Raw genomic sequence first — 13126 nt, 5'->3', positions numbered from 1 at the left:
ATGGAGGGAATAACTAAGGAAGAGGAGTATGAGTTTAGGAGAGGAAGAGTGTGCACAGACTATTTATAGTAATACAGATATACAAGTTTTTGATGAAAGGTAAGGATGTCTTTTTGGACTTTTGTAGACTTGGAGAAAACATATGACAGAGTTGACACAGAGGCCTTGTGGAGTGTGTTGCAGATGTATGAGATGGGGAAAATCTGTTGAAGGGGGTAAAAAGTTTTTATGTTAATAGTAATGTGTGAGGGTCAGGAATGGCAAGAGTGGTTTTATGGGAAGGTGGGGCTGCATTGTGTGATATAGCCATGATTGTTCAATGTGTACATAGATGAGGTAGTACAGGAGGTAAATGCAAGAATACTATGCAGAAGTGAGTAAAAGTGGAGGGAAGTAAGTGGGTCAGGTATTGTTTGTAGATTACACTGCCCTTGTGATTGATTCTGAGAGACTAAAGTAGTTGGTGAATGAGTTTGAAATGGTGTGTTTGAGAAGAAATTTGAAGATAAATGTAGGGAAAAATAAGGTGATGAGATGTACAAAGAGTTATGATGGTGGCAGATTGGATGTGAATTTGAAGGTTGAGAGGCTGGAGGGTCATTTGTGGTAGTGAATGGAGGGGTAGATATGGAGATGAATTATAGAATAAAGAAGGCAAGTAAAAGTCTGGGAGGAATGAAAAGTGTTATGAGAAATTGGTGTCTGGGGATGGATTCACAGAGAAGGTTTTAAGAAGGAATAGTTAAACCCTCAGCATTCTACAAAACAAAGACTGAATTTAAAGAAGGCAGAAGGGAAGAGCTTGAATGAGTATAAAATTAAATGCATGAGAAATATGTTAAGCATTACAAGGATGGCTAGATTGAGAAATGTGAAGGTGAAACAAAGAACAGGGGTGGAAAGAAAGCTTTTGGAAAGGGTAGACCAAAGAGTGCTAAGGCGGTCAGGGCTTATGAAAAGAATAAGTAAGAAAAGACTAGAGTGTTGAATGCAAAATTAGATGAAAAGACTTTGAGCAGAAGACTAAGAATGAAATAGATGGATAGGATAAAGGAAGCATTGGATGCACATGGAGTGCCTGTCAGGGGTGGAAAGAGAGATTTTAGAAAGGGTAGATCAAGGAATGCTAAGTTGGCTTGGACATATGGAGAGAATGAGGGAAGAATGTTAAAAAGAGTGTGGAAAGCAAAAGTGGATGAAGTGAACTTAAGAGGAAGACCAAGAATGAGATGAATAGACAGGGCAAAGGAGGCATTGGATGCATACAGAACATCTGTTGATGAGTGTGGGATGGTTTCTATGTCACCAGCTGAAAGTGGTAAGGGGAGAGGAGCAGTTGTGGTAATCAGTCATGTGTAAGAAATATAGTTCAAGTTGATAGAGAGAGATCTTGGGCTCTTGGAAGAGTGTAAATGAAGGAATGACAGCCTGAAGGGATATTCTTCTCATTTGCTCAGCAAACTTTTGGAGTGGATGAGGACAGGAGTCGCCATGTAATGAAACAGTGAACCAGATCCAGCTGTTGAGCACTGATGTAAGGTGCTGTGTCTTGCTGTATTGCTTTTGACATGAAGCTATATGGTGTGTGATAGGAATGATCCTTCATCCACAGGATGTTCAGATGAGAGAGGCAATGAATGGGTTTGGATGAGTATGTGTATTTGTGTGTGTGCTTTATAATGGGAAAAAGGAGTTTTGGTGTGTATTGTATTATACATACATATACCAAAGGTTTTTTCCCCCTTACAAGAGAGGTAGCCAAAAAAACAAAGGCATAAAATCCACTCCCACCTATTCCATCCCCACATTCTCCACTCCCATTCGTCACCCTCCCCCTTTCTTGTCTTGGCTCCTCCTGGATGATGAATCATCCCTGCATCTCACCCACTGCCCTGGATCACAAACAGTGTTGCAAGACACAGCACATCCATAGCAAGGCCACTTTGTTAAATTGGCAACCCCCCATCTCTGTTCCCTCATGCAGAAAAAGAGAAGATGGGGAGAAATCCTTTCAGGCTGCTTCAAATTATTTTTTCACACATACTCCCTCACCCTCCATCCCCCACCCACTCCCATTCATGCATCGCAGTATCATCCATACACAACCATTCTCCATTCACCCCATCTTCTGTCCTCTCCCATCCTTCCTCAACAGACATTCCCTTCTTTCCCAATGCCCCTTTTACTCCATCCATCCATCTCATCCTTGGTTGCCCATCATGCTCACTCCCTCCACCTCTGCCTTCCACCTCTTTTACTAATCTTTCTTCACTCATTCTTTCCATGTGTCCAAACCATCCCAATACTCTTTCATCAGCCCTATCTCCCAACTCCCTTTCCACCCCCATTCTCCTCCTCACCTTGTTTCTCACTCTATCCAGCCTAGTAACCCCTATCATACTTCTTGGGTACTTCATCTCAAACACATTAAAACTCCTCTCTTATGTTCCATGTTTCTGCCTCATACAGTGCTGTCAGCACAATTATTCCTTCATACAATCTCCTCTTAGTATCCATTCCCAAATGCCTATTTCTCATTACACTTTTTAATCCCCCAAGGCATTTTCTTCATTCTCTCAATCTACATTCTAACTATCTCCACTCCTCCCTTTCCAGCCACATTCGCATCCATATATCTAAAACTATCCACATCCTCCAGTCTCTCTCCCTTAATACTCACTTCCAGTCTGCTGCCACTTTCTCCCCTTGTACATCTCATCACCTTACTTTTACCCACATTTATCTTCAACTTCCATCTTTTGTACACCTTCCCAAATTCTGTCACTAACTTCCTCAAGACCTCCTATGAACTTACTACAAGTGCAGCGTCATTAGCAAACAACAGCTGGCTTATCTCCCACTTTTCTCCAATTCTTTTAACCATCTCCAATCCCTGACTCATTACCCTTGCACCACCCCATCCATATATAAATTGAACAGCCATGGTGACACAGCGTAGTCCCACCTTTACATCAAACCACTCACTCTCTCCATTTCTAATTCTAACACAAGCTCTACTACTCTTGTAAAAACTCTTGACCACCCTTAAAAGCTTTCTTCCTATCCCATATATCTGCAATACCTCCCACAGTGCCTTCCTGTCTACCCTGTCATAAGCCTTTTCCAGATCCACAAAGGCCCAAAAAACATCCCATCCTTACCTTTTCCTAAAGCTTTCTCACATATGTCTTACCACAAAAATCTGATCCACTGTTCCTCACCTATTACTGCCTCTGTTTCTCTCCTAATCCTCTCAATCAAAAACCTCCCATAAGCCTTCCCAACTACTCTTGAACTGATCCCTCTGAAACTACTACACTCACACTTGTCCCCTTTTCCCATGCAAAGTGGAACTATACAGGCACTCCTCCAGTCCTCTGGCACTCTACTCCCTTTTAGACAAACATTGAATAACTTCAGCAGCCAGTCCATCATCACTGTACCTCCTTTTTTTTTTTAGACATTCTGCAGAACACCCATCCAACCCAGGTGCCTTACCTGCTCTCATCATCTTAACAACTGCCTTCACCTCATCTTTCCTTATTTCTCCTCCATTTTAGACACTCATTATTGTCATTTCTTAGCATTACCCACTGCAACTACCTTTCCCTCTCTATCCTCCTTTACATTTAGCGACTCCCTAAAATGCTTTGCCCATCTTCCTCTTATTGCCTTCTCTTCCATTGTCATCTCTCCATCTGCACCTTTTACCTTTTCTTCCTTATTTCGCCTCCTCTTCCTCTCTTAATTTCTTTCCAAAATACCTTGCCTTCTTTTCCATTGTCATCTCTCCATCTGCACCTTTTACCTTTTCTTCCTTACTTGATTTGCCTCCTCTTCCTCTCTTAATTTCTTTCCCATGTAAGGGGGGAAAAAGCCTTTGGTATATGTATGTATGTAAGTAAAATATCTTTTTATTACTTTCAAAATCTGCTCTCCTCTTTGCCTCCTTTATCTTATACTTTACTTCTCTTTTCTTTCCTTTGTACCTCTCGTATGATTCTCTCATCCTATTTTGTAGCCAATCTTTTGTATTGTATTATACTTTAGTATATTGTATTGTATTATACCATATGCATTCAACAATTATGAATATATATTTTCCCCTTTTTCTTGCTGCATGAGGTTGGGGGTTGTATTATTTTGGCAAGCACAATATGTATTCATGACAAATTCCTATAATAGGATGCAGAGAATGCTGCAAGCCCTAAATATTTTATTTTGCATGCTTTCTTAGATGTTTATCAAGAGTGTCTTTCCTTGCAAAGCGGTCAGAACAGTGTGGACACACAAAGTTTTTCTCTCCAGTATGTTTGGGCATGTGACGGTCCAAATGTGAGGGAAAACTGAAGGACATAGGGCAATAAGGACACATATACATCTTACTACTAGATGTCTTGGGTGGGGATGGATTTGAAACTGGAACCTGCCATAGCCTTCCCTGTTGCTGCTGTTGATGATGGTTGAGCAGCTGTGGAGAGGGAAAATACTTTATTATGATATAGTTCCTCTCATGTAAAGACATGTATCAACAGATCTCTTCTCACCATACAAATATCAATATAATTATTCCTAGTAATTGAATACATGAAGCTTTTATGGCTAAAGTACTATAATTATAACTTCAATAAGAACAGCTAAAGAAGTGATATTCTTTTGTATTTTTTCTAAATGCAGGTACTTCTTGAATTTGAGTGTTTAAATGATCTGATTTTGGAATAACACAATGTAAAGAATACATTTTACATGGCTTATTTAGAATAATGTGATATTTATTATTCCAATTCTACATACAGCAGGTTTAATTCTCACAGGTGTCACAAGGTGTCTCACATCAGTGAATCCATTTTTGTTCATTCTCTGGAGATAAGGTTTCCAGTTGCATAATCAGAATGTGTGGCATCAGGTCAACTTGAAAAGTCTCTTTCCTCATTCCAAAAATAATATTATTATTATTTTTTAGTTTTGGCATTCTAAGGTCTAGAAATGTTAAAAAATATGAATACTTAACTGAAATTTTTATTACTGTCTCATTCACTACCCTTAGGTAACTATAAATTAAGAATATGCTTGTGATCATGTGTATAATAGTACAAATAATATATATTTTTTTATGATAGAAAAAAAAAAATTGTGACCCAGAAACTTAAACCACATAACTTACAAAAATATGAGGAATGCAACACCCTTATTATGTATTCTTACATAAAAATTAACTTCACTTTGCACAAAAATTGCATTACATGATGACTCTAGGAGTGTATCTGTTGTGTAAATTGAATAATACTATATTTTGTCCTAGTAAGGATGATTTCATGAACACATGCATAATAAGTTCATACAAATTAATACATTCATCCATAACCAAATCATATAATCTTAAAAGCAAACCATAAATGGGCTTATTGAGCACTTTCATACAAGTAGACAGTGCTATATACATTTGACAAAATTAACTAAGCACATGATGTAATGAAAAAGACATTGTGGCAAAGTACTTTATTGGTTTATATATCTTATTTTATTTATATATTTTCTTAACATACATATTTCCTATTATACCTCATGCCCTCTTAAGTTGCAACAGATTTTAGTTCCACTGTCAGCAAAGGTTAATATCAAAGGATAAAATAATTACTAATACAGTTAAGTGTATTACAGGTAACAAATACATTAGAAGAAATTCAATTTTCACACACATCAAGACTTGTGAAGATCACATATGTTTACGCAGATGATATGTTAGAGAGTCTTTGCGAGCAAAGCGCTCTGAGCAGTGCTGACAGACAAACTTCTTCTCTCCAGTGTGCTTTGGCACATGTCGATCCAGATGTGACTTGAAGCTGAAAGCCATGGGACAGTATGGACACTGGAGGTCTTTTGGATAGCGACTTGACACTGCAGAGGACACTGATTGTGCCAAAGTTGGTCTTGGCCCATCAAACCATGTAGTAGTAGGGTTGTTGATGAGCTGTTGAGAGGAGGGAAGAAGGACTTCAGTTGTATCACACTGACAGATAAGATAAAAACTTTCTGAAACTATGACCTAGGTACAAAAACCAAATAGCTAGTAGCTAACTGTATGGACGGTGTCAAGCAAAGCCTTTGAGAACTTCATTTATTGTATCTTTGAATTGCTGTCTTCCTCACAAAAATTAAATATCAATCATTATATAAATCTTGTTTGAAACATTGAATAGCAAAATTAATATAAAATTGTCTCCATATAAATGATCTAAAGTTGAAACAAATCATCACCCCGATGAAATATAACATTTGGAAACTGAAAATGCCTCACATGAAACCCCTATGTCACTCACTCTACAGAATTTCACATCAAGAAAAGTTGGAAATGAAGGGAAATAGAATAATTCTTAAATTTCATAGATACTCAAAGAGCTTTTCATTACATGGTCTGTGCAAGAAGTATGAATCAGATTAATCCATTGCCCAGTCTCTCTCATTGGAGACTCATGCCCCCCTAGTAAATAGCCACAACTAATGATTCAGCCAATAACTCATTCAGAGAAGAAATTTTGTGTTATTGTCTAGACAGGGGGAGTGTAGGGCAGTGTGGAATAAGGTGCTGTGTTTTCAGTGTGCTGTGTCTTGTGACACTGCTTCTGATCCAGGGCAATGGACAAGATGCAGGGATGACCCATCATCCAAGAGGTGTCAAGATAAGAGGGAGGGAAAAGGGTAGAGGGGAGTGGAGTATATAGCGGATGAAATGGGTGGGAGTGGTTTCTATGCCTTTGTTTTTTGGCTACCTCCCATGTAAGGGGGGAAAAGTCTTTGGTATATGTATGTATGTTTTCAGTATGGTGGGTTTACTTGTGGAAATTTATTTATTTATTTATTTTTTAAGGTCATATGAGTATCATAAGTGAGGCCTAGAATCTTAGAAAGGTTTGGCTATTTAATTTCACTGTTATTTCTTTTAGAATCATGGTTGTCTTGGGTGAGCAATGTTATTGATGATTTTCGGGGTTAGTCTTTTATCTAATTATTTTTGGCCCATTGTTCTAGTTTGTCTAAGTAGGCTTTGATATTTTTAGCTGCTATTTTGTGGTTACTATGATAGGTTATAATTATCAGGCCATCTGTATTTACCTAGTTTACCTAGTTGTATTATACGGGAAGGGAACTATGCTCATAGTGACCCATCTTTGTATCTTTCAGCATCTAGTTTGTTCTTAAATTCTTGTATGATTTTTGCACACACTGTTTCCTTGTCCAGTTTGTTCCAGACATCCACCTCTCTGTGTGGGAAACTATTCTTTTTCAGATCTCATCTATAACTGTCCTTTTTGAGTTTCTTTTCATGTCCTCTTGTTTTTCTTTTATCCCACTTTAATAAATCTTCTGTCAAGGACTTCCATGCCTTTCATGATCCTGTAAATGGCAAGTAGATCTCCTCTTTCTCTCATTTGTTCCAGGGTTGATAGTTCCAATTTGGACAATCTTTGTTCATATGACAAATTTTGAAAGTGTTGGTGCCATCTTTGTCATTACTCCAGTCTTGGTCTTATCAGTGTGACTAATATTTTCTTCACCATTAGTAAATTGTAGGTTTCTCCAACTATTCTATTAATATGCTTGTCTGGTGATATGTCTTTGTTAATAATTACTCCTAGATCCTTTTCCGAGCTAAAATTTTACTTCCTTTGTACCAATTTCATATTGTCCTGATATTCTATTTTTACTTTTTCCAAACTCCATTGGTTATGGGATAATTTGTTATTGCTTTGAATAATACAATGGATGCAATAAATTTTTATTTTAAGTATCAATTAGTTTAATAAATAAAGCTTAATAAAACTTAATGTTGCAAAACTAGTGCATAACAGTGGTGTGTCATGTCAGGAAGTACTTTGAAGGACTAAATTCACCATGGTATTATGGGCTTGCTTAACCATAGTATGTGGCATTGTCATTATTTATAAAGGAAGACTAAGATTTGAATCTTCAAGTTGCTTGTGTTCCCAGTCTTGCTGTATTGTTATGAGACATGAACATTGAATACTGACTTGAAGGGGCATCTCATTGTCTTTGGTATTAAGTGCCTTCAAAGAATCATGGGATATATATGCAATAACTTCATATCAAACCAAAGACTTTACTGTAACTCAATATAAGCCAGTTACCAGCATAATTCATGAACATCACCTATGGTTATATAGACATGTAGCAAGTTCCCTCCTGTTGATCCTTCTCACAGGGTTGTTTCCACAAGAGACAACCCTTGATGGAGGAGACATCCCAGGGTTAGGCCAACTGAAATCTACACCCCCTGAAGCCCTGTTTTCTATGAAACCCAACAACACCAGGGAGCAAGGCAGTAACTAAGCTTTTATTCACTACTACTATCAATTTATTCCATAATAGTTACAACTGAGAAGTGAATGAAATAAAAATTATTTATTAGAGAAGAGGTGTAAACAGTTATGTCTGTAACAAATAAATGTGAAAGTAAAAGAAGTATAGAAATTATTGGAAAAATTGGATATAAGAAAAGCTCTGGGGGGCTTCATGGAATTTCAAATGGGATACTAAAGGAATGCAGAGACCATTAAACTACAGACACACATCCCTGACCCACATAATGACTAGGCTATGTGGAGAGACTAATGACAGGCACCTGAATGTGGTGGTCCTGCAAGATAGACATTGAAACTGCCCATTTTCAAAACCTGTCACCCCCCTCAGCTTCATCAAGAGGCTGACACTCAGTCTATGGACTGAGCTCAAGGTCTCTCCCAACCAACTTGAACTATATTTCTTACATGCAACTGACAACCACAACTGCTCCTCTCCCCCTACTACTTTCAGCTGGTAACAGAGAAACAGTCCCACATTCATACAACACAGACAACAGTCCAAAGATTCTTCTTGAGGAGATTTGTGGGAGATCCCAAGGACTGTTGCAAGCCACTGTTGGACTGGATTTTCCACTTTGTGAAACTTGAGGCAACAATTAATCAAATTATGTGAAAGAACTATAAAAAAAGACATGTTAAACATCCTGAAGAGAAGAACAATCTAGCAGAAAACCAATTAGGTTTTAGAACAGAAGACCATGTATATGAAACCTGCTAATCCTTTATTCAAGGGGAGCTGATGTGCTGTAGGAGAAAGGTTATGGTGGAGTGTGTATACTTGGATAAAAGAAGGCATTTGATAGGTTACTACCTGCTAAATGTGAACCTATTCCATTCCTAGCAACTGGTTAGCAGCACTGGAAACCCATAGTAATATGTACCCTAAGTGACTGTTTATAATGGTGAATATAATTGGTCAATCTATTTTTGACTGTTTTCATCATGTGAACCTGGATTTACCATAAAAAGAATTATGCACATAATTGGTTATCAATAACACATTTTCAACAATGTTAATGATTTATATTGCAGGTGTGAATGACCTGATTCAGGAAACAAATTCAAGGAGGTGGCATTCTACTACTGTCAGGCTTACTACAAGTAATGAAGTCAAACATGAATAAAAAACAGCCAGTTGGATGCATGAAATTTAGATGTATTTTTGCGCATTTTGTGCATAACCATATTCTAGCTTTTAAATGTGAATACTTTATGATCTGGTGTTATTTATTCAAAATAAATACAGGGAATCCCCTATATATGAAAATCCAATAAATGGAGATTTGAAGGTATAAAAAAGAAAAAATGAGGAAAATTTTCTCAACATGAAAAGCATATGTTTTGATACTATAAAAAGAAATATGAAAAAATTATGAAAAGACTGTGCAGAACCAAGTTTACCAAACACCTCCTGCCTTTTTCATCCTCTATTTTTGCTCCATTCTCAATTTCCTTTCTACCAAAACTGATCTGACAATCCCCCACCCTCTTTCCTGAAAACATGAACATCCAGAACTTTTCTAATCTTCCCTTTGGGTACCACTACATAGTCAATTAATAACCTATCAACCATCCTTCCCTCTACCATCCTTTCCTGTGTATAATATGCTTAGCTCACTTCTTAAACACTGTTTCACTACTATCAACTCCTTTTCTCAACACATCTCGAACATCATCACTCCACTATAATTTTTCCTTAATACCCCAAACTTCCCTGCTATTCCATCCTTTGGCTCATCCCCTACTCTAGCTTTCAGATCCCCTCAACACCAATACATTTACATTAACCCTAAAACTCTCTATACACCCATTTGTTTCAATCCAAAATGCCTCCTTTTCCTATTCACTTTTCTCACTACCAGGACCATATGCACTCAATAAAATACCACTCCACATTTTCCTATACACCTAGGTCTCTTAATCCAATGCCAACTGCCACTTGTGTGGATGTTTGGGTCCAGGACATAAACCCACTTTGGGAGTTGATGGTGTTTTATGTTCTGGGCCAATTTTCGAAGTCGGTTGGCAAGTTTTGGATTAAGAGACCTAGGTGTATCATCATTTCCAGCAAAGCCACTCATTTCTTCCTTCATCCACTCATCACTCCCAACAACCTCCCCACCAAACTCTCAAATTCAAATTCACCCCTCCCCTTCAACTGTTTCATTTAATCCAAACACATTTATCTTCCCTCTCATAAACAAACTACTAACCTCTTCCCTTTTATTCTAATCTGTGCAACATCAATGCACATTTAATAACCCAATTACTAGGGTTCTCATTGAAGTCCTCTTCTCAGACCCACTTATGTTTTTACTTTCCATAGGAGAAATATACAGAGAGCAGGATCCTTAGTCTCATCACTCTGTCCCATCTAGTTATCTTTTATAACATGCCTGGAAAACACTATGGCAGAATTCTTTTCCTCACCACAGGGGATTCAGAAAAGGTGGAATCATAGATGTGGTAAAGGGCATAAAGGAGGAACACCAGCGGTTCAGAAGTATCATAATTCCTTTATAAGTAGATTTTTATGGGACCAACAATGGGTACATGGTTGTGGTGGACCTGCAGGATGGACAGTGAAGCTGCCCATTTTCAAATCCTGTGAACCCCTCACCTCCATCAGGTGGTGTTGACACTGTCTCTGGAGAGCTGACAAGTGATGACTGTCCATCACCTACCACTTTCAGATAGTGACACAGAAGCAGTTCCACAATAATATAACATAGACAACAGTCCAAAGTTCCTTCGCAGAGGACCCAAGGACCATTGCCAGCCACTATGGGGCTGCAGGTTTTCCACTTACTGAAACTTGAGAGAATAATTGATTTTTTGATAGAGATTTTACTCTAACATAGACAAATGATGTGTGGCTCTGGTCCATAGTGGCACCCCAAAACAGCCCCTAAAGTATTGGCTGCATACTATCATGCAGTCAATACCCAGTATGTTGAAATCAAAGGCTTTTTCATAATCTACAAAAGCTATATACAAAGATTTATTATAGTCTGCCATTTTATTGATAATTTGATTAATTGTCTGCACATGATCTACATGGAAGTTTCTCCTTAGAGAGCCTACATGTTCTCTTGGCTAGTTTTTATCTAAAACTTTACTTGATCTTGGAAAATACTTTTATATATTTGATAACAAACTAATTGGACAGTAACCACTAAGGTCATTTTGGTTTCTTTTCTTGTGAAGTATAATCACTATAGCACTGGACATGCACCAGAATTCAAGAACACTTTCCTGATGTATATACTGAGTATATAGTTCAGTTACTCTACAAAGAACTTCTTTCCCTGTATCTTTTAGAAGGTCTATCAATATGCTACTTTCACTGGCTGCTTTTCCTTGTCTCATAGTTTTTAAAGTAAACATTACTTCTTCACTTGTAATTTCTTTCAAAGAAATAATTTGCTGGCTCTTTAAACCTTGTCTATTTGACCTTTGATAATTTTATTTTTCCAAATAGTTTTATTTACATGATCCATGTTTCCTTTTCTCTTTTCGGATTTCCTTTATAGTTTGTTCAGTTCAGCTCTATTTCATCCCTCCTGGTTTTAATCTGCATAACCTTTCTTCTTTTCATTAGGTCACTTGTTATTTTGGAGTATTAGTTGTCTTTATTTTTCCCCCTTCTAACTCTCTACTTTCTCTACAGATTCCCTAACTCAATGAATTACAATTCATACCTGATAGGTAGAGGTCATGGACTCAAACCCTGGGTGATACAACCTTTTTACATAACACTCCCTCTTCATCCAATCTTAACTATAAACAAACTGTGTCCATGGGTATACTAAGTTCAACTACTATTGTCAGTAATGATTTTCCACTGTCATCCACACTGACTACTCTTTCTCTTTGGAAGAGTCCGTCATGTAGGCAATTAATCTTGAAGCACATTTCCTTTTGATGGTTGTACAGCTCAGTCATAATGTTGACTTTGTGAGTCATAATAGTAACTACAAAATCAATGAGGATCTGTTAAATCATTACTTCAAAGATGAATAGATTTGACAGATGATCACAACACTCCTTATTGTATTTTTATATTCTTTTTTGTATGATACAATATAATCAAATTTTATTGCAATTTTTTTTTACCAATGCATGTATATGTATTCCATTGACAACAAGGTGAAGGTGAGGAACCTATGCCAGGAAGTATATAGCTGCAGGCAAAATTGTCACTTGCCCTGTGCAATTAAACTGTTGGGGCAGGCAACAGTCACTGCTGAGATTCAAAGAGAAGTGCAGGATTCAAACCCACAATCAAGCAAACATAAGACCAGCACACTTCTGGTTACACCACCAGCCTATCACTGATATCAGATGTATATTCATGTAAATTAATTGGCCCTTTAGTGAAGGAAGTATCTTAATTGTAAGACATTTCTTCAAATAAAATTGTATTTTTATTCTTAAGTTAGATCATCCTTTGAACTATATAAGATATAGTAAACCTCACACAATTGGCAACATCATTGCTTCACACCACAGTTTAAATGCATATTCTTGTGATTCACAGGTACAATCAGTCCAATGCTCCAGGTCTCTCTTGCAGGAGACCCACAGATCCCAAGTAACTGATCATGACCACCAGGGAGGCCCATGAGTCACTCAAGGAAGAGATACCATATTGTTTTCTGGTGATTATTAGTGTGTGGTATTGTAGATTAAGGTGCTCTGTCTTCTGCATGGTGGCTGTGTCTGAGGAAATTTGATTCTGTGGC

General features: G+C 37.6%; 1 protein-coding gene across 1 annotated transcript in view; it reads left to right on the top strand.

Annotated features, from left to right (window-relative positions):
* Positions 1-9438, top strand: part of LOC143041064 (uncharacterized) — a 154801-nt gene extending 145363 nt beyond the window's left edge. The window contains exon 8 of the mRNA XM_076212719.1: positions 9414-9438. Coding sequence (XP_076068834.1) covers positions 9414-9423 — 10 coding nt within the window. The 3' untranslated portion in view covers positions 9424-9438. The remainder of the gene's footprint in view (positions 1-9413) is intronic.
* Positions 9439-13126: the final 3688 nt, after the last annotated feature.

This window comes from Oratosquilla oratoria, chromosome 30 (assembly GCF_046742065.1).
Source record: "Oratosquilla oratoria isolate Oo_2021 chromosome 30, ASM4674206v1, whole genome shotgun sequence".
NCBI classification, from domain to species: domain Eukaryota; kingdom Metazoa; phylum Arthropoda; class Malacostraca; order Stomatopoda; family Squillidae; genus Oratosquilla; species Oratosquilla oratoria.
This window is presented reverse-complemented; position numbering and strand designations above follow the sequence as displayed.